The sequence below is a fragment of the Mugil cephalus genome, chromosome 12, assembly GCF_022458985.1.
Source record: "Mugil cephalus isolate CIBA_MC_2020 chromosome 12, CIBA_Mcephalus_1.1, whole genome shotgun sequence".
In the NCBI taxonomy this organism is placed as follows: domain Eukaryota; kingdom Metazoa; phylum Chordata; class Actinopteri; order Mugiliformes; family Mugilidae; genus Mugil; species Mugil cephalus.
In genome coordinates this window covers 12,084,445-12,110,719 of record NC_061781.1, presented here as the reverse complement: position 1 = coordinate 12,110,719, position 26,275 = coordinate 12,084,445, and the positions used below count along the sequence as shown (strand labels likewise).

Genomic DNA, 26,275 nt, shown 5'->3' with positions numbered 1-26,275 from the left:
TCCAGTGTGTGTCTGAGTGAGAGCACCGGTTGTGTGCCTTTGTGGGAACTGATTTGTCATGCGGAGAAGACACTCTCTGGGTCCAAATTAGAGTCCCTGTCATTCTTCAGAGGACATGTTTTCTCAGCCTGGAATCTGACACTAATGCCCCTGAAGTGCTTGATTAATCTTGTAGATTTTGTTATTTATGGTGTTTTCCTTCTATCCCAGCTGCTTCCGTCTCTCTAATAGATAACTTATCTGAGCCATGTCCTTACCCACGCGTTGTCTGGGCTGGTCAGTCAGCTGTTTCACTCTCTTACATACAGCCAAATTACAGCAGCAAGCTGTAAAATTACTTTTTGCTTTTTCAGGTATGTGGCTTCCACACAGCCTCATATTGTGTTTGTGTTATGCAAGTTCTGTTTATTGGGCAGGCTATCATATTACCTTGTGTAAAATGCATTCTCCTTCTCATATTAAACCTAAACACAATTCTATTTCCACGTGTCTGTCTTTACTTGTAACTAATTATGCATCCTGCATCCACACTTTAGGCTAGTGAGGTCCATGCATTTGCAGTTGCATATGCATTTGTACCAGTTTATACCTCTATGTCTGCAAACGTCCACCGAGGTGTTAATATGAAACGCTCCAGGAGAATGTAGCACAGAGAACAGTCTGACTCGGAGCATCAATACAGTTTAGCTTTGCAAATGTTGTTGTTGGTGGAGCAAAAATAATTAAGTTTTGGACAGCAAGACAAACAAGATTGAGTCTGTACAATAATTTTTAATTTTAACCAGACTTCCGTCCAGTTATGCCTTGTCAGTTCCAGTTACAGTCAAAGGGATATTTCTACATTATAGTTTTTTCCTCGGATGTCGTGTAAGTCTTGAATGTCAACGTCAGAGCTAAATTAGTTAACAGAATCTTGTAGTTTGCTCTTTAGCCTCCAGCTATGAGTACTATTGGAAATGTGGGCTGAATTACTTAAGGGAGCAGAGTATTTGAGCTGGTTAGTGCGACAGCTTACTCACACCTGTATGTGAATGGACTTTATTGATGTGAATGGTGACCTGCCCCAATTAAAGCAATTTACTGACTAAATAGCTACATAGATTGAATCACTATGGAGTAAAAATATACAAAAGACGCTTCAATTTTATACACGCACACATACACGGACATTCTGGTCTTTTCAGATGTTTCATAACAAACTGTAGGATCCACTACACTGGGGATCCACTTTAAACTAAAAGTACTGCTGCGGTTCTCTGCGAAGGGCCACAGCAGAAGCAGAAGAAAGAGGCCCCTGAGGAATGTAGTGGCTCTAATGAAAAAACACTTGACAGGCGATATGGGATCCTCTCGGGTCCAACTGAAAGTCTCATGCAGCGGCATGTTTTCAGAATTCGCTCAGCTGTGCCACAAAGCCTGGGAAAAATTTGATTCATTAATCGGTCAGTTAATTAATTTATGTCTGGCATTTTGCTGCTCTTTGGCAGAGCCAGGCGAGCTTTTGTTGTTGTTTTGTTGCTAAGCTACTGTCTTCTGGCAGTAGCTTCATAATTACAGATAAACTGAGTATTTATCTTCCCACCTAGTAAGTCAGCAAAAATAAATAAATAAATAAAATGCACTTGCCCAAATATTAATGAGTCAATGTGTCAAACTTTGCAGAAACAACATGTCATATGATGTGTGTATTAGCAGCCTAACTTAAAGGTCCGTTTAAAACTGAACTCATTATTGGCCCAACTGTTCCCTGCTGTGTTGAGGAACATGAAAATAAGGTGTGGAATTAAATCATCTTTATAAGTTTGCCATGTGTAATTTATAAGTCTAATTAGAGCAGCTTACCACCGTATTAACTTGGTTATGTGTAATCATGTGTAATTCCGCTAATGAGCTGCCTTCTGCAGAAGAAAACTGAAGCACTGTGACAAACTCTGAGGAAAAGCTGTGGGGTGGGTGAGAGACAGAGAGGGGGAAAAAAAGGAATTTCTCACTTCAGCCTTTGTTATTGACATTTTCTGCGTGACACTTTGTGTGTTGGTGTTTCATGCTGATTTTAAAAGGCCCTGTTATGGGGCGCATATGTAAAGGACGGCAAGCCACCAGACGACTTGCCTCCGGGATCGCCTCGTGGCAGCCCCCACCTCTTTTGTCCACCTTTAACCCTTGCTTTTTTTTTTTATCAGCTCTATACCAGGCCGGGATCTGGTAAATCTCTCTTTTTCTTCTCAGCCTATTTTCCCCTCTTGTCATGTCCATATTTCCTTTATGGTTGTCAGGGACACCTCTCGTCTCTCTAGTCGATGTGGTGCTCCATGGACACGAGGCTTTTGCGGTGCTTATTTATGCTTGATAAGAAACTTTAAGTCTGCGTGTCCACCTGTCCAAGGGACCAGCGGTGCCCTGTCATGGTTTACCACTTGGCCCCTAAGCTCCAGGTCGTCTCCTGGACAGAAAGGCCTTGACCCCACCGAGTGCCGGAGCCTCAAATCAATAATAGACCAGTCACAGCCTGCCCCCAGGCTCTGCGAGAGCACCCGAGGTTCAAAGTCACACTACAGGACGGCTAGCAGTCGACCAAATCTCAAAAAGTTGTGAGGGAGTTAAGAGAGACTTAAATTATGCAAGATATATATCTTTTTAAAACCACCCGCTGGAAGAACCTACAGAAGCCTAAAGCTGGTGGTACATAATGTAGCTAGACAAGCTGTCTGACTCGGTTGGATTTAAAAGTAAAAAATAAGACACTTTGCTGGACCATATGACTGAAATGTTTTAAGTTGCACATTAAAAAAATAAATAAAATTTACATTAGCAGCCAACTGACCATTCAAGACAATTCATTTATGTGTGTCTCACCAGTGTGCTTGCTAAACAAGCTGTCCCTGCCTTTAACCAGCACTGAACAATTGTGCAGACTCAATCTGCTCGGAGCCTTGAGGTCATGAAAAATGTAGTTTAAGGTCTTGGTCTTCTAAGGATAGCCCTTAGTTCGTTGTCCTTTCTGGTCTCTCTCTTCTTGTTTTCACTTTTTGAAATGGCCTTGACAGTGTAGGGGGCTACATGCGGGGAGTGTAGGTGGGGATGCTTGTAATGTTTATTTTTATTTTCCCTTAGAAGTTTTTTACTTTTCAACTCTGCCACACACCAACTCCAAGATAAACAAGTTATGCAATGCATTTTATTTAGAAAAGGGAGATCATGACAGTTAAATATATCCAGCGATGATGTAGCACCTCTGTACAAATATCTCTACACCTATTACCTTCCCCTCTTTCCCTCAATTATTTTTTTATTGCTGTCACATTTGCTGGCACACCGAGAACTGACACAATATTTACCGTAATTAAAGAAAATGACCAAAACCCTGAAAAAAATAAATAAAGTAAATAGAATAGTTCAATAAAATAAAGGTAAATAATGCAAAGACCACAAGTGAGAGAAGAGCCCAAGTTAATGGAATGCAATGAATTGTAGCTAGGACTTTCAAAGAGGTTTTTATTTCACACATCAAAGCCAGATCAAAAAGAATACATAATGCACATGATTTGGAATTATGTATCAGCAAGCTGGTCTCATCTCAGCACGGAGTTGTTTACTTCCTGAATTCACGAATCAGCACACCAGCAGTTGACCTAGATAGCGCCAAAACGAGGAAAGGAAAAAGATAGAGAGCGGTGATGACCAGTGTGCTTTTTAAAATCTGGATGGCAGCACAGAGACCCAGATGATGACTTAACCTTTTGGGGACTGTACAGTTGCTTCAGAAAGAATTTAGACCTCACATCGCCTTTAGCACATAGCATACACAGCCATAACATTATGACCACCTTCCTAACATTGTGTAAGTCTCCCTTTTGCCACCAAAACAATTGTGACTCATCAGGGAACGGACATAGGTCTGTGTTGTGTGGTGTCTGGTAACAGATTCTTGTTAGTGGGGGCCTTTGGGTCCTATGGGTTGAGGGGAGGGGCCACTGTGGATCATCCCACAGATACTTGATCAGTTTGGGATCTAGTGAGTTTGGAGGTCAGGTCAACACCTTGTGCTGTGTTTCTTGTTTGTTGAGTTGTTCCTGAAGCATTTTTTGTGTGTGTGTGTGAAGCTGCATCCTGCCACCGAGGAGCATCATTGGTTTTAATGCTGTGGTTAATCAGTGTATTGTAGGGTTGAATTGATAATAAAACATGATGACGAAGCGAAACCAATGTTTTAGAAATCCTTTCAAATGAAATAGAAATCAAAAACTGAAATAACACATTCACAAAAATATCCCAATACTTTTTTATAAACTCTTTCAGCAGCCATTACAACTTGTCGTCTTGGTTCGCCTTGGGTTAACATCCACAAACTCTATGAAGTCAAGGTATGACTTCATCGAAAAATACATGCATAAATTAATATTACCTGACACTAAATGTTAACAACAACACCAGGTGTCGGTGCCTGGATTCCAGATCCATTTACTTCTCTTTTCTTAAAAATATATCTCTGACTTCTATTCAAATCTGTAGGCTCAATCAATCGCACAGCAGCTCTTCACCGTTTTTAAAAAATCCATTTTAGAGTTTAGATGCTATTAAAGCCTATGATTCAAACTAATGCGGCTAATCTCCATGTTCAGCTGTCACTCAGTGGCCGTAGCCACAGAGGCGTCGGCTTGCTGTGACGTCTCGTGTATACCCTCTATTGTGGGTTTTTTCTTGCAGCTTGTTAATTTTTTACTTTCATTTAAAACAAATCTTTCCTTCTCTTGGTTCCATCAGCGCGGCGTCCTTCAGCAGCCTCCAGCAGTCTCTATAGTTGTTGCACATCTGGGCTTTGGCAATTTACCACATCCTTCCTGTAGATTCTGACAAAGCTTGACAGATTCTGCAAATGTGTTTTGTCACTGGAGCAAACGTTATTTGATGATGGTCAGTAAATCCCTCACATCTGGCAACAACTTAAACCATAACAATTAACTTTGCTTTTCCTTGCAGGAACCGCAACATGATGATCATTTCCTGAAAAATACACTTGGGCGTTGATTACTGACCACAACATTTTGTTTTCTATATTCTCATTTACTGAATGTACACTGACATCTAAGTATTTAAAGGTACCAGAAGTAAAACAACCAATTCATTTTGTTTTTGAGTAACTGGCAAAGTAATGTCAATACATTTTCAGTTAGTTGTCTGAAGGGAGTGTGCAGTGACAGTAGGTCATCATGTCATTCACTGACTGACTGATTCATTCATTTATTGGTGGTAACGGTGAGTAAACAGCACAGTTCCTTTTGCTCCTCTCCTTCATGCTTTCTAATTTCATTCATTCATTCACGTCCTCGGAGGAGCCATTGATTTTGTATTATGTCTTCATTTGGTCGGACAGACAGTGAGTCATTTATTACGGTACAACACGTTGAGATTTGGCCTAATGCTTTTTGCAGCCGTATTACAGCTACAGGGAATCAGTGCAGCTTTAGAACTGCTAAGCACCCACAGACCAACACTGCCTGCAGAGACAAAGGTTATAAGGTGGCCAAAATTGGATCATCTGTTGAGAAACATCAAAGAGGATTCTGCTGGTGATTGTAAAGCATCAGATTACATCTGCCAAGACGTCTACAGATCCTCGCTTGTCGTCTGTCAAGCTGGGGGATAAAAACAGTCATTCAAGATTAATTCTACAATCCAATATTCAGGAAGCCGAATGAAAAAATTCAGAACCCTTCAGTGGTGACCTTATTCTCACATCTGCTCTCTAGCACCACTGCTGCCTGTGGCGAGCAGATAAAACTTTCAACTGCACTGGAGCAGTCACTACATGTATGTAGAGGCTCAGGAGATTTATTTTTATCTGCATGTGGGAAGCATTTGAAAACCTTTCTTAAATTAACCAGCGCGAAAGCATCCACTGCCTTGTCTTCTTGCTTGGTGCTTACACGCTTACAGTCTCTCAGCCACAAACAGACAAAGACTCACAGGGGCTGGGTGGGGTTACTTGCAGAAGACAACAGCTGAGGAGCATCAGTCTATTTTTGCTCCGCTGTCATTTAGGTCTCTCAGAAGGAGGTGTGATCATTGTGGGGTGCCTGGGAATCTGGCATCACATAACAGTCAGGACAAACTCTTATTTAGTTTCCCTAAACCACATTTTAAGTGGACTATTTGGAGCTATGATGGGCGTTAGAAATGAGAATCTTCTAAACAATGAAGCTGAGGTTTAGAGGGTGGTTCATTGTCAGTCAAAATGGCATCAAACAGACATGGATTAGAACAGTTTTACACATGAACAATGGCTGTTTCATCTAAATACATTATCCAACCTAGGACCAAAGTTACTTAAAGAAAGCAAAGTCACACCTTTTATGTTATATTTGGTATTTAACATAAAGAAAAAGCTGATTTGATCAAGAAATCAAACTCAGTTAAAATGAAGAATTTAAAACATACCACAAAAACAACTAAAAGGTATTACGACACTATAAGGATGACAGGATATAGGATGGAGTTGTGGAGGCTTGATAATCCGTCGCCAACACGCAGAGTGAGCAGCAGCGCGAAGCGCAGTAACTTGTTGCCTCTTGGTTTCCAGAAAGCCCCTCCTCGGATAGCCCCCTCTGACTCTGAGCGTCACTTCGTTCATTTGAGTTCAGTCCCCCTTCCTGAGCCCAAATACACATTCACTGTCCCGGCACACACAGACACACAATCAAACACACGCACAGCCACACAGCGCCAGACGCCTTTGCAAATAGTCCGCCTGCCGCTTCAAGCGTTACTTTTCTTTCCCAGGGACGCGCAAGAAGACCTCATGGATAAATACAGTTTTTAAAGTTTTGCTTTGTGGAGTTCACAAAAGTGTCACTGCTTTTCGGGAGATTCCTCTCTCTCCTCAGTGGCATCTAAGGTGACAACTTTTTTTTTTTTTTTTTTTTTTTTTTTTTTGAGGGGAGGGGGACTACCTCTTAGTATCGGACCTAATGAGCGGATAAACTGGTTAGCAGCATACCAAATCTAGAAACCGCGCAACTGGATTTAATTCATCATATGATGGGCACAATGAATAATTCCGGGAAGTAATTTACCCCTCCGGTCCTAAGGATTTCGAGGTATGCTCTTATTCACCGTGACCATCCATTACAATAATCTATTCATCTTGAGAGAGCCTCGGCGCGGACCGTGATTTACTTCAATTTCATCCTCAAGTTAAAACTCCTCTCTCGGGCTATGGGTTTACAACTGGTCTGATGAGTTTGAATGGTTTAAGTGCGTTTCTGCATTTATGCGACAGAAGGGAGAGAGCGAGAGAGAGAGACTCTTTCTTGATACTTTTCTTTTGCGCATTTTCTTTTTTTCATTTATATCTGTGGCATTCAACTAACCCCTTGAGCACAGGCTGAACGTTTAATATTGGAGACAGGTGTATTGTACGTATGTATGTATGTATGTATGTATGTATTTATGTATGTATGTAGACTATATGGGTAGTGTTTGTGTTAGAGTAGAGGGTATTGTTTGTTGTTTGCAAAGCCCTTAGCTTTAAATTGACGGCTTGGTTGTAAAGATAAACCCCAAATAGCCTTGTGTGTGCATGTGATAGAGAGAGGGGGAGAGAGGAAGAGAAAGAGATTCCCATCTGGACTTTGGGGCAGGTCTTGACTTCCTTTTTCTCCTTTCTCTTTTGGCAGCAACAGCCTCAGCACAGCTTCCCCTCTTGTGAGCGAAGATGTATCGGAGTGTGTATGTGCCAGCGGGATTGCTGGCTGTCCTTGTGTTTACACTTATGGTGCCCAGGAGCCAGTCCTGTCCCAGGAGCTGTAACTGCTACCAGGCCAATGAGGTCCACTGTACCTTCCGTTCACTGCTCACCGTACCTCCTGGCCTGCCTGCACACACACGCCGCATAAACTTAGGGTATGGCAACACACACCTTCTTGTAAAAAAAGTTATCTACACATGTGTAGGTAGGTTCAAAGCCTACACTCAATTGTTTATTGATTTGCTTGCCTGAACTCCCACAGAGCTTGGAATAAGGCATCAAACTAGAGTTAGACTAGAAACAACATGTGAAGACGTGTTGACATCTCTTGTTGATGATGCTATGTCTGTGCTCCTCTAGGTTTAACAGCATCAACAGGCTGCATGACAGGTCTCTGGCTGGGCTAAAGAAGGTGGAGCTTCTGATGCTCCACAGCAACGATCTCCATCATCTTCCGGAGGGAGTGTTCAGAGATTTGAAATCACTGCAGGTAAACAAGGAGAATACATGCACTTCCGCACCTCCACAGTCATGCTACCGAGTCTGGGTGAAGAGGCAGTTGATGGTAAAATGGGTGGGATAGAACTGCAGTAGTCCTGCTCCCAGACAGCTAATCGTATTCGAAACTGAAAATGACTTCAAATGTACTTGCCAAACCAAATGCTCAGTTGCAAGATGCATATCTCTGTTAATAGGGCAAATAAATCAGTGCCTCCCCACATATTTAACCTTTGACTCTGTGGAGATCGGGGTTTGTTCAGGACACAGATGTGAAAAACATCCACACAATTTACTGTCTTCACTCTCCAGCCTAAGACAGAGGGAACCGTTCGTAGAATCCTCTCCTGTATTAAATGCTTTGTTGCTGAAAGCTCAGCTCTCAAACATTCCACATGTGCAGCACTTTTGGTTTATAGCCCGCATGTCCCTCTGAGTATGAGCAATCAGTTTAAACAGGCTGTCAGAAGAGATTTTAGTTTTCAATAACATGAGTAATGCAGGGATTATCAAGATATATGGCATATGTCGAAAAGATTTTAGAAAGGATTTAGAAATACAGCAGTAATACATGTGCCCAAATCTTGTAATTATGCTGTTAATAAAGAAAATGATTTATGAAATAAAGTTTGATTTGTCATATTACATGAAACTGAAATAACAGTCAACATGTTCACATTTATGGCATATTGTTCTAATTTATGTACAGAGAATGCATGGTTTAAGTGCCATCATTCTTTCCCCTGTTCAGTGACAGGAAACACACTGGACATTTCAGCAGCAACCTAGGGGCAGTGTTAGCAGTCCAGGGGGAAGTCATATTACTCAACAAGCAATTGTTCCTTTCATCTCCCAGCCAGATGCTGATATATTTGCCACTCTGTGATAATAGGATCCATATTTCCATGTGCTGACATGTTCACGTGTTGGATCTGTCAGCAGCTGGAACTCTTCCAGCTTAGTAGCCTCTCTGGAGGGCAGATTTATCATAAGCCCCACAGAAACAAAATTCCACAACCTGATTTTCATGGTGTGCCTTCTTAAATTTTTGGGGGGTTATTCACACATGACTTGAATCGCAATAGATTCCTTAGATTTTTCTGTTGGGGATAAAGGGCTAAATTTCATATCTAGAGAGATGTAGACCCTCAGTGTTGGAATATCCTTTTAGTTTTCACTGCTTTGGCCCAGCTCACAACATGAATATATTATCTGCTTATATGCTTTGGGCTATTTTTTAAATTTTTAAAGGCGAGATGCTGAGCCGCTAGAAATATTTCCTTGTATTTTAAAAATTTACACAGGGCGCATTCAGTCATTTTTTGCTTACAGAGACTTTTCTACACAACTCTTCATCCTCATTCCAATCCTCTGCACACTGTTACTTATAAATTCAGTTTACAAGCATGTGGTGTCCAGTGACAGACTTACGATCGTAGCAGAGACTTGGTTTTTAATCAGCCTTGATTCCTGTTCTTCTAATCCCTCATTTCTTCTGCTCACTTCAATTCCTCCACCCCCACAGATACTAAAGCTAAGCTATAACAAGCTGAGAGAGATCGCTTCATCTCTGACCTTCTCTGGCCTGACCTCACTGCTGCGCCTGTACTTAGATCACAACCTCCTCCAGCACATCCACCCCCGGGCCCTGCTCCAGCTGCCTAGCCTCAGGCTGCTACGTCTGCAGGGGAACAGACTGCATCAGCTGCACCCTCACACCCTTTGTACTCTCTCCCTCCTGAATACATATTACTTTTCTACACTCAGGTGAGCTTTTACAAAGCACACAGGCCTGCTTGTAGTTCTGACAGCAAGGACAACAAAGAAGTGAAAACTTGTAGTTTCTAATCAGAAATAGGCAAGTCCATCTTAATTAAATACCTACGTGCAGTTAAAATCATAAAGAAAAAAAATAAATATTACTGACATGCAGTAGTGAAAGCATTGTTAATTTGAGGACACATAGATCTGGACATAATGTGACACTTAATTGACTCATTCTTGTTCTCTAGACAAATAGGTATCTATTTCTAAGGCACAAACAGCTCTTCACCCTTATACATTAGTATGGCTGCCACAGAGTCTAAATATATAACCTAGCTCTGAACAGGAAGGTGATGATGAAACCTGTAAAAATGATGGATGATTTTCTTACCTCTAACCTGTCATCTCTCACTTTTTCACCAGTGACTTTGATTCAACCTCTGTGTTCTCTGTATCCCCTTTCAAATAAATCTTGTCTTGGCGCTGTCTTTCCCCCCGTTTAGACACCTGGACCTCTCCAACAACAGCCTAGCCACTCTGCCCAAAGACACCTTAGCAACAGCGCCTCTGCTGGAGACTCTTGTGCTGCATGCTAACCCATGGAGCTGCGACTGTAGGATGAACTGGTTTCTCAGCTGGACTCTGGCTCATCCAGGTGACTTTCATGTGTTTTATGGTTGTCAGTTATCACTTTAATTCAATTTCAGATGTAAAAAGTGGCCACTGTGTCAAAAAATAGCTATGTTACGAAGGGAAAAGAGGAATCGACTGAGAAACAGGAAAATTAGTTATTAATAATTCCAGTTTTCATATATCAAATCCATCCAGATGTTTTGTACGTCTGGTTTTGCTTTCTTTTGACCACAACGCTCGATCTGCTTTTTATTACACATAATTCAGTGCCCTTTTCTGTATTTTTTCCAGTCTGTCTTGTGTTTCGTATTGAGATGTGAAAGAAGGCAGCACCGTGAAATGTGTCTCATTGATATGCCAGAATTAACCTGCCATGACTAATCCACGATGACAGCACTGATGTGTGGCAGCTGAAATATAGGCTAATTGTTACTGTGTGATAATGAAGTGATGCATATTTTTGATTTATGAGTGGATGAAGTAACCATGCCTAATTAGTAAGAGATACAAAGTGTAATGAAACCTTACAATGATCTGGCATGACTAATAAATGAATGAAGTGCAAAGTGCAAACAGCTGAAATGTGCAGTAATACATTTGTATAGTTATACGTAGTTGACATGCCAAACTTGGTAAGACATCATTTTCACTGCCTCTTTCTTTCGATCAGGATTAATGAAATGTCCCGGTGGCCCTCAGTGTCCAGTCTGTGCCTCGCCCAAGTCGTTGCAAGAACAGGGCTTGCTTGAGCAGACTGCCCTGTTGTGCACTTCACCGGTCATCCCCTCGCCAGGAAAGGAGACACCTTGGGAAACAGAATTCAGTGAAATCCAGTCAAGAGAGACCTTCAGAGAGCCTTTAGGCACTGTCTCTCTGGCTCTATCTGACCACCAAGGGAACAGTGTTGAGCTGAGTTGCAACATTACATCTGACTCTCAGGATATTGCTCCTCCTCCAGATCTCTCCTTGTCCTCCTCTTCTCCTCTTCCCCTTGCATTGTCCCTCTCCCTGGAATGCCCCGTGGAGAGGCAGAGCTACGAGAAACTTTGGAGGATTCTGGCTTATTACAGTGAGACTGCAGTTCGCCTCGAGAGGGAGATCATGCTGAGTAAAGCCCCGGCGTTGGCCTACCGCTATAGGCAGACAGCAGAGACAGATGGATTTTATCACACTGGAGTAAAAGCTTCTGTGAAAGCCAAACCGCAGTGGTTACTACAGTCATCCATTAGCATTCAACTAAACAGAGCCCAGTCAAATGGACATAAAGTTCAACTTATATACTCAACGAGAGTTTCTGCTCATCCTGATCCTGCTTCTTCTCTCTCAGCATCCTTGCCTGCTTCTCCCCCCTGGGTGCTGATTTCAACTAATCATACTGCCCCGTCACTGGCAGCAGTAGCAGGCAGTAAGTTAGAGCTTTCCTGCCCTCTTCTCAGTTCTGGCAACCCCAGAGTATGGTGGATTCTCCCAGATGGATCCAAGCTCTCCCACTCCAGTAGTACCGATGGTAGACTCCGGGCTTTAGCTTCTGGTTTACTTATTAGGAAAGTAAAGCTCTCAGATGCTGGGATTTACTACTGTGTTGCCTCAGCTGGGAGGGATGTAGACGTTCTACCCTTGCGTCTGACAGTGGAGGAGTCTTCTGTTCCACCGTCAGGAGAACAGGTGGCGCCTTCTATCTCTGGAACAGTTGGGGAACCTGTCAGTCTCCCCTGCAAGGTATCTGGTTCACCAGAACCTTATATGAGTTGGATTTTGCCAGATGGAAATGTAATACGTCGAGGACTGGCTGTATCAGGTGGACTCACAATAGAATCAAATGGTAGTCTGTCTTTGCCTAAACTCTCTCAAAGGGATGCTGGTCATTACCGCTGCATTGCAGTCAACCCCTATGGTAGTGACTCTCTGTCCATGCAGCTGATTTTAAATTCAAAACACATCCCTCCACTTAGGAATTCATTTCCTAGAGGGCCACAGTCAGCTGCTGGTCGCTCAACCAAGATACGAGCTCCTTTATTACGTGAGGTCGACGAAGGGTCAGGAAATGGTGATGAAGACGAAGAGCGGACTGTTGTTGGAAATACAAAGCGCCCAATACAGCATCAACCACACCTCAACAGACGCTATCCAGTTGGAAATCCACGAAGGCGGGGTCCTGTGGGAGAAGGCCCCGTGAGAAGAGGCGGAGCACCTGTTTCATCGATAGACAACAGAAGAAACCGCTTTGAGAACAGGCATAGAGTTACCACAAACAAACAAAGGCTAGACCCTCAGAAATGGGCTGACCTCCTGGCTAAAATACGTCAAAAGACTGGTCACACCGATGACAGCCAAGCCACCACGACAGTTTTACCAGTAGGAGACAAAGAGAAAGACACAAGAGGACACGAGAGAGACAATGAAGCAGAAAGAGGCCGGGCAGAGGTGGAAACAGAAATTGAAGGGTCGTCAGTTGATGATGCTGATCTGCAAGAGGAAGAGCTGCAGCCTATTCAACCAGTCCTTACAGGAACAGGGACAAAAGCAAACACAGGCATACACAGAGAGATAGAGACAGATACAGAAAGGTCAACAGAAAAACCGTCAGAAATAGAGAATGAGACAGAGCAACATATACAGACAGAAAAAGAAGGTCTGCAAACAGAGACAGCAGCAAACCCAACAACACAGACAGAGCCAATCACGTCTAATCCAACGTCAGGAGCAAATGAAATAGCCCTAGTCGGAGGAGGGGAAGGAGGAACTAGCCCCAGCCCACCCAGAACAAGGCCTCAGAGTCCTCGACAGAATCTTTTCCCTAATTTGATTCCAAACTCAAAACCTCAAAGTCCTTGGAACTCGCGCAGGAGAATCGGACAGAGGAGAAGAATCATCAACAGGCCCAGGGGGCGACCTCTGAACCCGTCCCCACCTCTCCCTAAACCCACAAACCCTAGGTCACGCACGGTGACACCTGACACTAACACAGATCAAATAAATGTGCTGTTGCCGGTGTCATCAACCACATCTCCTGCTATTTTGTTGACAACAACAGACCAGATAAAGGCCACTCCAAATGGGGTGTCTCTTGATCCTGTCTTTCCCCCTCTTTCTAACATCCCCACTTCAAAATCATCCGCACACTCAGTGACCCCCTCCCCCTCCCATACAAACGCATACACAGACATGATGACTCACTCAGACAGGACAACAGACACCGAAGAGATGTCTCTTTTCAACAGACCAGCACCCACTCGCTCTGTTATTGCAATTTCAGAAACACGTGTGCCTCACACACACTCCAGCACACCTACACGTCACACACAGACACTGTCTCAAACAGTCTCAGGCCAACATGTTGACAGAGACCCAGTGAAACACAGTGAAGAGGCCCACTCTTCAACCACCCGCTCTTCTGTTGCTTCCTCCGTCCCCAGTGCATCTACAACTACTACTGTGAAAAATACAACTACTTCATCAACAGCTCTCAGAGGAGCTCTGTCTACTAGTTATGCTGACAGCACAGAGAGTACATCTACTACTAACATGCCCACTCAACGCACACCTTCCGCAACAACTACAATTACACCTTTGACTCCCACCATGTCTGCCACAACTGCTGATGTTATTCCAACATCTAGCACTACCAGGTACACGACAACTGCTCCTACCTCTACTGCTCCCATTATCACAACCCCTATTCCTACATCTACTACTACCACTATCACAACCCCTATTCCTACATCTACTACTCTCACCACCACAACCACTATTCCTACATCTACTACTCTCCCCACCACAACCGTTTTTCCTACATCTACTGCTCCCACTACTACTTCGACAATTTCTACCACTACATTTAGCTCAACCACTCATATTAGCAGTACAGTTAGTAGTACTACAGACTCATTTTATGACATCCCCGGAACTCCTGACCTCCCTTCAACTTCTACAACTGAGTCTACAACTATGCCAACCTCTTCATCTACTCCTACGTCTGTCTCTACATCTACGTCCACTACAACAGCTACTCCATCCAGTACTACGACAACTACCATTTCTGCCAAAAATCCTCCGGCTATTGCGAGGGCAGCTACACCAAGTACAGTTTCCATCGCCACCACAACAACTGCATCAACAACTACCAAAGCGTCAACCAGGCAGAGGCCACGCACTGGCCAAGTTGACCCCAGATGGAGGCTCGTCCCTGGCGCTCCAAATCAGAGTCGACCCCCTACCGACTGGAAGAACCCTGCAGCTAATTCCATTCCAGATTCACACAGCAGCAGGTCTCACTGGTCTTCTCCCCCTGCCTCACCCCCTGTTGTTCCTGGGGTGAGTACAAAAGGTTTTAAATTACCTAATTCGTATATAGTGTTACGGGTATTAAACCAAAAAACACACATAGGACCACTAATTACTGCTGATGTGTTTATTTCCAGTAAATGTTTCCCAATTTTTTCTCACTTGTAATAATTAGTTTGTTTGGTAATTTTTAAGTGGACTCTTTGAATACAGTTTTCAGTGTGTATATGTGAACCTTAACGTAATACTTCTGTAACAAGTGAGTGCTGACCCAGAAAATAGCAGCACACACACTGCACCCAACTGTGCAAACCCCGAGGGCAAAGGCTTTGCAGAAAAAGCACAATGGATCTGAAATCAGTCTACTCTTTATCCACATGACTTGCTAATAAAAGGGATTTTTATGACAATTCTCCAATTTAAAGAGCTCTATCAGGGATATAAAGAATGGATAAAAAACACGTGTTCCATAGTCAACAACATTATGTGTTTTAGAGTCTAATCTCAGGGGATTGGAAATAATCAATTGTTAATTACTTTTCAGAGCAGTGTTGGCAAGCCCCGGTAGATCAGGCCTCTGGGCCCACCAACAATGAGTCATTCTTAATAGGATCACAGCAATACTATACTGAAATAGTAATCTTATTTTTTTTTTTATTCCACATTAACGCTAAAAGGTTTTTACTATTTAATAAACACAATTGAATAGTGTCCGATCACGTGTCTGTTTTTTGACTAGAGCTTTTCATACTGATTTATTTTCTACCTCTCTGTAACTTAATTTGCCCATATAATGCATTTAAAAAATATTTTTTATAGGCTCCAAATGTGAGATCCAGGCCAAGGATTGCAGACCCACACATCAGGACGGTGTCTTTCCCAGTAGAGGGTACTGCCAGGCTGACTTGTGAGGCTCAAGGAGAGCCTAAACCCTCCATCACATGGACCAAGGTCGCCACAGGTATGTGCAATGAAGCCACATTTATTGCAGCATACACACATAAGCTCATGCTGTAGCAAAGATATCTCCCTCGATGTGCAAATCAGGAAAGAGTTTTATCTTCAGATTTAACATATGTAAAAAAAAAAAATCCACTTATCTGGTGCGCAGACTGATGTGAGAAAATATCTATCGATCATTGAAACCTGTTTCTTGGAACATGCTCCAGGCCAGTGTTTTCATTTCGTTGAAAAATACAGAAATACTTATTTATCATCCATAAATATACTATACATACTTGTATCTGTCATTTGAAGGCCAGATGGTGCCTTCAGAATAAATAAGTTTGTTTACTTTGCATTGATTCAAAAGGAAATTAATCTTAGCTTTAATGTGCATGACTGAATATGACATTTTACTGCGATACTGCAAAAAAAAAAAAAAAAAAAAAAAAAAACGCCCAACATTACAAACTGGCGTGCACACAATAGACTTTTCTCTAGCTTGCCATGTGGGGAAGACATTGCAGGCAAGTAAGTAATGGAAAATTTTGTGCTCTGCATCATTGACTTTACTTCACACTTTGTCATTCGGTGTGCCCTGTTCCTCCTTTTTCCGCACTTTTCCGCGAGTCTCTGACTCACTCTCTGTAACTTTATTTCCCAATTTGTTCATGTTTTCCCCCACTCTGTGTGCTTATTGATGCTGTGTCGGCCTGACTGTCTGTCTGTCTTTTCTGTCTCGCTTTCTGTCTGTGCCTCAGGGGCAGTGATGTCAATCCACTCCAGGGCTCAGCGTTTTGAGGTCTTGGCAAACGGCACCCTTGTTATCCAGAATGTTCAGCTGCAGGACAAGGGCACGTACATCTGCAGCGCCCAGAGCTCCCTGGGTCGCGACAGGTGAGGCTACTGATATCAGTCACGAATGCTAATGCAGTATTTGGTATACAGTTCAGTCACAATGAAAAGTGGACAAAATCATTTCATGTATAATGTATAGCGTGATGAAAGTGCTAATGATTATGTGTTCACTCTGCTTCTTCGTGACAGGTTGCTAACTACTCTGGAAGTCTGGACCCGTCCCCCTCGTATGCAGATTGCTAGTTACAGAGAAACCACCATTCATCAGGGTGGAGGAATGCACTTAGAATGCCAAGCAGAAGGTGTTCCCACCCCACTGCTCTCTTGGGTTCTGCCCAATCGCTCTGTCGTGACCTCCACTGCCCCCTCCACCGGTCGAATCAGCATGGATACAAATGGAACCCTTCATATCCCAGTAACTTTACCTAGTGATCGGGGACTGTACCGTTGTGTGGCCTCCAACTCAGCAGGTGCTTCCAGTGCCTCTGTGCGTGTACACATGTCCTCATTGCCCCCGGTGATGCAGCAACCCAGAGAGGAACACCTGCTCTTGTCTCCGGGGAGGCCTGTTTATGCCCACTGCTCTGCCCGAGGCGCCCCACCACCAACCCTGCGTTGGCGAATCCCAGATGGGACACTGGTTCGCCCATCCCAGTTTCTCCACGGCAACCTCTTTGTCTTGCCTAATGGCACGCTGCATATTCGGAGCGCTGGGCCAAAGGACTCGGGGAGCTATGAGTGCACAGCGAGTAATGTTGTGGGGGCTGATAAGAGAACAGTGAGGGTAGAAATTAAAGGGGGAGCAGAAGAAGTAAGGAAGCAAGGAGAAGCAACAAACAAAGGGGCGAGAATAGTTGCTACGGAAAAGCCATCTCCTTCTTATTCTCTCATTAAAGACAAAACTTTGACCATCCCAAGCCTCCCATCAGGTCCATTCACTTCCTCTAAATCCTCCGCTCCACCTCACTCTGATATATCCAGTACTTTGCAGCTCACACCAAGCTCTTCTCACTCCTCTAACTCATCTCCTAAAATCAACACAACGGTCTCTGCCTCCCCAACACACCCTACTAACATCAACAAAACAAAACCTTCTTCTCTTTCCCCACTGTCCACTGTGCCAACAAATAAAACCAAAGTGACACCCACTACAAACAGCACAAGGGTTATATCATCATCCCCCACTGACAGAAGACCGTCTGCTGTTTTACATCCCTTACCTGTCTCCCCTTTCACTAAAGCCCGCATTGTCTCTACATCGCCCTCCATCTCTGCTGTCCACTATGGTGAGATTTTGCAGCTCCACTGCTCTGTAACTGGCAACCCGGCCCCCATCATTATCTGGAGGACCCCCAGCAGGAAGCTAGTGGACATGCACTTCAGGTACATAGGGATTTAGTTTGTTGTATCATTGCACAATATGGTAATTCGTTTGTCAATTGGTCTAAATCAAATGTCTTTTTGTCATTTCTTCGCATATTTCATTCACATTAAAGTTTTGACCGACATCTGAAGGTGCATCCTAATGGAACCCTGTCAGTCCAGGCAGTAACAGAGAAGGATGCTGGAGACTATCTATGTATCGCACGGAACAAGGTTGCAGATGATTACCGTCTCCTGCGTGTCTCCGTTGCCACCAAGCCTGCCAAGATTGAGCCAAAACAACCACTCAATCAGATGGTGTCATTCGGCAAGCCACTCAAGGTAAAAAGTCGACTTACAACTCTCTTTTACTTCTAATACTGTATATTCTAAGTCAAGGAACACACTCCAGCAGTTATTAAGTCAGTTTTGACATGTTTAAAGCAATGCTGTTATATATAGATGATAATAGTTATTTAGCTTATAAAGTCAAGCAAATTTTATACAACTGAGATATTTATTTTTGCGTAAACTGTACGTCTCATTATAAGGCATCTGTGCTAAATCTGACAAAGACAGGTTTTTCCAATTTCCATACCCAGACAGCCTGTCTTCCACACCTCCACCTTTGAGTTTGATGCTTTTTTTTTTTTTTTTTGCACTGCAGAGGCAGTGATCTCCAAGCAGGGGTTTTATTATTTGTTTTGACTTCAAAAGAAACAAAAAACTAGGCAGTTATGAAACATCAACAGTCCTTCAGGGGATATTACTGCACACATCAATATTTAAGGACTCAATAAAACTAATGCCAAGTGGGGTGAAGTGCAATAAGACACTGAGTAATTGTGAGAATGTGTTGGACTTCCTTTTTAATTTTTTAGCGTGAATCTCCCCTTTGAAGAGCCAGACTGTAGCCATAAAAAGTCTTAAGTACAGTATGTATTACTCATAAAATATGATAAGTTGGTCTTTATTAATTGGTCCTCAGCTCTCATCCAAATTTAAAAATAATAAAGAAAACACTTAATCTATAAATAATCTCTGGAACACTGATCTTCTGCAGGTGGACTGCCAGGCATCAGGACTGCCTGACCCAGATGTCCGGTGGAGCCTACCAGATGGAACCATGGTGAACAGTGTGTTGTATGGGGAAGACAGAGCTGGCCGAGCACGACGACTGACTGTGTTTGACAACGGGACATTATTAGTTCCAGCAGTGGGAATGGGAGAAGAAGGGGAATATACGTGTTACGCTGAGAATCAAGGAGGTCAAGACACCATGAAGGTAAGATTTCTTTTTGGCTTAGAAATATGATACTTAAAAGCAAAATATCCACTACACTCTACAATTTATTCTTTATTTTATTCATTCTTTAATTGAAGGTCAAAGTAAAGGTTATGAATACATCTCCACCAACCTTCACTGACAACAGAAGCTATCATGTGATCAAAGTACGTCAGGGAGCGACCGCCACAATTCCTTGCCCAGCCGCTGGAGATCCCGCCCCTACAGTGACGTGGTTTTCCCCAGCACACCGTGTCATCCCACAAAGCCTGGGATCTGGCTATTATTCTCAGCGAGTGGTGGTGGTTTCACATGGTACTCTGGAGGTACGCTTGGCTCAGAAGATTGACGCAGGAAACTATACGTGCCGAGCGAGCAACTCAGCAGGGGAAAGGAGAAAAGTGGTTGGCCTGGAGGTGGAGGCCCCCACCAGTGGATACAGTGGCCAGGTGGGAGGCAGAGCCTGGAGTATTAACAACGGGCCTGGCAGCAATCTTGGCACTAGATCAAGGGATAACATCAATAACGGAGGCATAATCCAATATGGATTTACTAGAGGTATCACAAACAAGCTTGGCAGCAATAATGGTAGCAGCAGTAGCTATAGTCATAATAATGGCGTGATAAGGAACATTGTACCAAACACTGGCGTTAATTTAGCAGCCAGTGGCTCTAATCCTGGCCCTAGGAGTGGTAGTCAAAATGGATTTAACAAGCCTGTCAGTGGAATTACAACACAACTAGGTAGCAGTGTAATCAGTGTTGGGGTGAGTGGGCCAAGGAATGTAGGAATCAAAGCAGATAATACTGTTGTAAATAGAAACGGACCTGGCATTTTGAGTAGCAGTAGTAATGGTGTGGGTAACAGTCACAGCACTGTTAGAGTGGACGGTGTTGAAAGGAATCCCGGGACTAATAACAATAATGAAGTCAGTGTAGGGAGGGCTAGTAATGACGCTAAGACCAACAGAGACCATGGCGGGTTTAGTAGTATTACAAGAAATGCTGGAGCCAGTACCAGTACATTCAGAGGAAATAGTAGGAGTAGCAATCTAGGTGGGGTCGATGACAGCAGAAGAAGCAGCGCTGGTTCAAGTAGTAATACAGGTGCTAAAAATTTTACCAACGCAGTTGTGGGTGTGGTAAGAACAGTGAAGCAGCGGGCAGTGAAAGGCCAAACTGTTCTTTTGCCATGTCCCTCCCATGGTTCCCCTCCCCCCCGTCTGGCCTGGCTTTTGCCTGGTAATGGCATGTTGCCAGCTCCTTACTATGGCAGCAGACTCACTGTGCACCGAAATGGTTCCTTAGAGCTGCGAGGCGTGCGGGCGAGTGATGCCGGGACCTTGATTTGCGTAGTGAAAAGTGACAGAGAAGAGATTACAATAAAAGTGGAGCTGGAGGTCTCAGAGCCACAGGAGGAGGCCAGGTCTCCACATCGGGTCCCAGTAGTAGAAAGACCTGCGCAGAAAATTGCTGCGGTGCCTAATACATTGGATTCAGCTCAGTCTTTAAGCTCAAGGCCAGGGTCACATGTACTGTTTCATTCAAGAGTCCCAGTTACTGAAAAACCTCTGCAAAGGGCTCTAAGTGTGCCAGCTTCACCTCGCCCAGTCGGCCCTCCACCCTTACAGCCAGTAGTGAGCACTAGAGCAGCCAACTTGGTGAGCATTATTAATGGAGAGACCCTTCGCCTGCCTTGCCCTGCACCTCAAACCCCTGGATACACCCGGGGCTCTCTGTCATGGACCATGCCCAGTGGCAAGGTGCTCTCCAGGGGTGAGAGCGGAGACTCAGGTCGCTACTTTGTCCAAGAAGATGGAGCACTAACAGTTCAACAGGCTTCTGTGTTCGACCGGGGCACCTACACCTGCAGATCCTCTAGTTATGACTCCTCCTCAGTTTCGGTGGTCACAGTTCCTGTCATCGTCATTGCCTACCCTCCTCGCATCACAACAGGGCCATCCCCTGTGACCTATACTCGTCCTGGAGTTGCTGTGGAGCTGCCCTGCCTGACCATAGCAACACCCCGTGCGACAGTTACCTGGGAAACACCAGACCTAACACAGCTGAGGGTAATGGGTCAGCCTCGTATTTATGGAAACCGCTACCTTAGCCCTCAGGGTTCCTTAGTGATACAGAATCCGACAAGTAGGGACACAGGATTTTACAGATGCACCGCCAAAAATGTAATAGGAGTAGACACCAAGGCAACATACCTGCATGTTATATAACGGGGTGAACCACACGCAAACAATAGAGACGCCAAGACTTTTTTTTTTGTACTGGTGAATAACCTCTTGTTCTGATCACACTATGTGTCCCTCATGCCCAAAGGAACTGCAAAGCTCTGAGCAGGAGCTACTGCGGAATCTCAGAAAGGACGCTACTAATATACACCATATGCATTTTCATTTTATAATTATGTTTGCCTTTTTTTCCCCCCTTTTTTTTTTTACATCAGAAGTTGAGAGATTCTTAGCAGATACAGCATTGTGATTTTTTTTTATGATCTGATTGCATAAACAAAATGTTTGTGTGTGATCAGGATTTCTTTATGTAGGTGTACACCCCATTTGTGCCTTGGGCCTAAAACCCATTTGAAATAGTACTGTTTGTGATTGTTGCAAAAATGCCCCTTATGGCTTTTTTTCAGGGAAACATCAACTCGAAGGAAAAATGAAGAATTAAAATATTATTATTTTTTTTGTATACCAAGAATTACCATTCTGAATAATACAAACCAATAATATAATACAAACCAAAGGGTGCTATTCTTTATTAATTTACTCAATATCTGTACACCAAAACTGATCTACAGTGTAATTTACAATACTATATGTTGTTGAGTCACTGAATAATACAGACACCACACACCATGGCATCATGAGGCTGTTTTTCAGAAACATCCTCATGTTTGAGGTCACTCTGTTAGATCTGATTGTATTTTCATAAAATGCCACCTTGTCAATGTTTCAAATTGGGATACAAATAGACTTTAAAATGTCATTTTGACATTTACATTAGCTACTGTTGTATTTTTATATACTAACCCCATATTACCAAAGGTTGGATGTGTTGTTGCGGCACATATGTAGCAAGCAGTGACTTAAACTGGCAGCAGTATATGTGTTGTACTGCCAACGTGTTAAATCAAATCCTCGACAGACACGATGACGGAGGACTTCAGCATTATGAAGATCACCTTGTGACTTTTCTGTGGGATCCAAACCTTGAGAATACATTGCCCCTGACGGTATCCCACAGTCACAACAATGGCCGCTCGAAGGACTGATCTTCATGAATATGTTGATATTGAAAGTTTTTTATAAATGTGTTTTTCAAGATACTACCCGTAGCTTGTTCACAAAACTAGCAGTTTCTATATATTTCCGTACATCTTTAATGTTTCCATTGTTCATTGTGTTGTTAAATTATTTGGGAGAAATATTATGATGTATGTTCTACGTCTCACTAGCCAATTGTGAATGCTTGCTATATTTTTAACAGCTTCATTTTATAAATAAAAATGGAAGAGGACTGACATTGCTTACTCCCTGAGTTGTCAACAGCTCAAGCAGAGTTTTTTTTTTTTTTTTTTTCAGAAATATGGTACATATAGAAAGTCAGAGTGAGAAAAGTAAACACCTTGTGGGAGGGCGAGAATGAGGAAGGAAGCAGTTCCTTGTGTATATTGTGAGAACAGAAACTCCTTATCCCAGAGTCAGCTGTCACACCAGGAAATGGGGTCTTAACTGTAGATGAGACACATGTTGATGACATCACATTCCCGTCTCTGGGAAATGCAATAAAAATAAAAAATCACTGCAGAGCCACTCCATTCTCTGCCTTGCATGAGCTCACACCTGGTGTTTACACTATGATTTCATCATATACTAACTAACAAAGTAATTTGAACATTATATGTAAGAGCAGTGCGTGCAGTATTTTGACCATCAGTATGAAAGATTCTTGCCTAATACCAAAACTAAAACAACAGCTGACAAAACATAAATATGCATCAAGGATTTATTACTGAATGGTTTAGCTTTCTGAGCTGTCAGGAGACTCGGAACACCATGGATACAGTAAATCAAAACGTTTTGACAATTTTCACTTTTTCCAGCTGAGAGGGGTGTGCTGCATTGCACCGTGAGGCATAAGCGTCAATCGACATCACCCTCAAAACTTGAGAAATTTCTGTCAGCTCGTTGTCATTTTTGTGTACATTTTTGTGATTTAGTTTTGTCATTTTTATGTTAAGAGCGGGAGAGCAAAATTGCTACACTTGTCTAGAAGTGGCTAAGAGCAGGCAAACTAGCCTGTCGTTTAAGATACAAAGTAGTTAAGTCGTGGTTCATTCTGACCTAAATTCTTATTTTGAAGGTTTTTTGTAGCTTGGGGAAAATGACCTTGCATCAGACCATTTAGTCCAAATGAATACAGTGAGTCTATGCCTGCTGATGCTATTAGTCACACCTGAGAAAATGAGAGTTGCTGAAGAACTGACATGTTAAGAAACAAAGCAATCTCGAGCACTCCAGAGATGAAGCTCACTGATGTGAAGTTGCGCGCGGATCAAAGGCGCTGCTAATTAGATTCACTGCCATGCACCACCCAGCAATTTGAGCAGTTTAGTTTGATTTGAGTTTTGCATCTAGAGGGAAATACAAAGCTGAGAATTTTGTTTTGTGCTCCACTTTTGACGAGGCCACTTTTGATGTGTCTGTGAGAGCTTCTCGTGTTTTGAATTATTCGCTATGATTCTGGAGAGCTTCCATCCATTGTGACACATCGATTTTATGGTTCCGCGTTTTTCGATCCCTTTCAGACAATAAATTATTGCTTATCCCATTTTACGTACAATTGCGAAATTACAGGCGTATATCCAACTAATAGAGTACAATAGAGTATCATGATGAGATTACAATTCTCTGGGCGAGACTGCACCGGCCGTAAATATGTGGCAAGAAGCAATACGGTCTGCTGCATATGCCATATTTAGCGATGCATGTAAAGTCCACAGTGCACCTGGGATAATGGCACCATTAGCATTACCACATTACTATTCCTACTGCTATTGTGCCGTGCCTAATGAAGCAAATCAATTACATTTGATAACTCATCCAAGTTTTTTATTTATGCTAATCATCCACAGCACAGTAATAATGCATATTAACTTAATAAATTAGACCTTCTCCTTCAGTGGAGCACTGGAAATTAAATGCATGAAAAGAACTGAAACTAACTGTTCATGTTCACACTCCTACCTGGACACTGAAAAGTACACAGAACACTTTGCAATTCAAAATAATACACGCATGGCTGCTGCATCTGACGGCATTTTATATATTCATCATCAGTGGTGTCATCACAGATTAGTCATGCCAGCCAGATCTGGCATCCAGCAAGGCACATGTCACAGTCCACCCAGCTTCGAATCACATGGAAAAGACAAGCAACAGCGAGTCATCTGTGTCTGTGCGCTCCCATTTTTCTGCTTAAATAGAAAACACACACGTAAACAAAAACTTTTCATTGTGCTGTGGAAAGTTGATTTCAAAATGCCCTCTGCTTCTGGTTATCCGCAAAACTTGTAATCGGCAGTGAAACAGTTAAAAACACTACAGTGTAATTTACAAATCACCACGTAGTTTATATCGTGAAGGTGTTCCACCATCCACCGACAGCACTGCGGCTTTTATATTTTTTAATGTTGCTTTAGAGCAACAATACAGTTGGGAGTGCAAAACACATTTTGTCTTGACGCCTCATTCGGTCGCCCCAACGTGAATGCGCATTTAGTTTTTTCAAAAGTTGTTCTCCAGAGGAAATATTAATGCCCTGAATACATGGCAATGGTTTGAAGACTTCACGTTCACAGAAATAGCAATTATATAACTGGAAATAATTGGAAAATTATTCCGGCATGGTAGAGCACTTGGGAGCGGCAACGTTTAGCACATGACAGCCCTTACCCTACGGCTTCAGATACACGAACGCTTTATTTTTTACATTAGCTCAACTGCCACAGATGTATTGTAATGTTAAAGGGTACAGTCCAAGCATATTTCACTGTATCCACACCATGTATCTGTTATTTCACCGCTCGTCAATGTGTACCTATACGCTCACATTCCATATAGATTTGCTCTGGGGTATGACTCATTTCCTCCTGCTTTTATCAAGACAGCAGGAGGACTATATGCATTTCATTAAAGATCCACCTGTGCAGTAATGAGCTGATGGAAAAAGAAATGAAGCTAGGGTGTGTGGGAGGAGGTAGCAGTTATTTGGAACTTGACTTTTTACCCCAGGCATCAGTCAGCTGTTGTCATATAGATTTCATAGCCACGACTTGATGGGAACACAGATGGTGACCAAAAAGAAAAAAAAAAAACCCAACAACTTAGGGTTGAGATGAAGTACAGAGACAAATAAACACATACACCCACAAGAAATGCACTGCAACATAGCAACATAGCAATGATTACAACACACCATTTGACCAGATGTTCAAAAATGATTTTAAAGAAGCCAAATGAAGAATATTTCAACACATGCATACACTCAAAACACATCTCATTGCACATATGTCACACGGTGGTATCACTTCACACAACAGGCTGTGTTTACATTAGCGCTTAGATTCATTAGCAACTCATCTTAGCGTTATAATGTAATTGTAATGTAAAAGAAAAAAACTGCGATTTTCATAGACATATGTTTTTTCAACAGGAAATCCTCAAAAAAAACTGACTAGAAAGAAAAGAAAAAAAAACATGATGATTACCTGACCTATTTCAGCTGTTGATTCTTGCAGCAGCGTGTAGAATTTGGTTCAGGAAATTATTCTTAACAGAGCAGAAAATTAGGTATGAAGACATTCTGAACGTCCCTTGAAT

At 42.7% G+C, this 26,275-nt stretch overlaps 1 protein-coding gene across 2 annotated transcripts; it reads left to right on the top strand.

Annotated features, from left to right (window-relative positions):
• The first annotated feature begins 6,485 nt into the window (after positions 1-6,485).
• Positions 6,486-22,916, top strand: LOC125018230 (matrix-remodeling-associated protein 5-like). Of its 2 annotated transcripts, none has more exons than XM_047602009.1 (12): positions 6,486-6,895; positions 7,677-7,902; positions 8,108-8,237; positions 9,771-10,012; positions 10,513-10,664; positions 11,313-14,956; positions 15,746-15,887; positions 16,630-16,765; positions 16,916-18,109; positions 18,223-18,430; positions 19,152-19,373; positions 19,472-22,916. In XM_047602009.1, exons 2-12 carry the CDS (start codon positions 7,715-7,717, stop codon positions 21,602-21,604), a joined length of 8,391 nt encoding a protein of 2,796 aa, XP_047457965.1. In that variant the 5' UTR covers positions 6,486-6,895; positions 7,677-7,714; the 3' UTR covers positions 21,605-22,916. The 2 variants fall into 2 exon arrangements, with proteins under 2 accessions (XP_047457965.1, XP_047457964.1); XM_047602008.1 differs by lacking the exon at positions 6,486-6,895 and adding an exon at positions 6,924-7,097.
• The last annotated feature ends 3,359 nt before the right edge of the window (positions 22,917-26,275 follow it).

Coding starts and splice junctions, on each gene's coding strand:
- LOC125018230 (XM_047602009.1), top strand. CDS start 7,715: ATGTATCGGAGTGTGTATGTGCCAGCGGGATTGCTGGCTGTCCTTGTG. Junction 8,238..9,770: donor GAGATTTGAAATCACTGCAG/GTAAACAAGGAG, acceptor CCACCCCCACAG/ATACTAAAGCTAAGCTATAA. Junction 16,766..16,915: donor AGCTCCCTGGGTCGCGACAG/GTGAGGCTACTG, acceptor TCTTCGTGACAG/GTTGCTAACTACTCTGGAAG.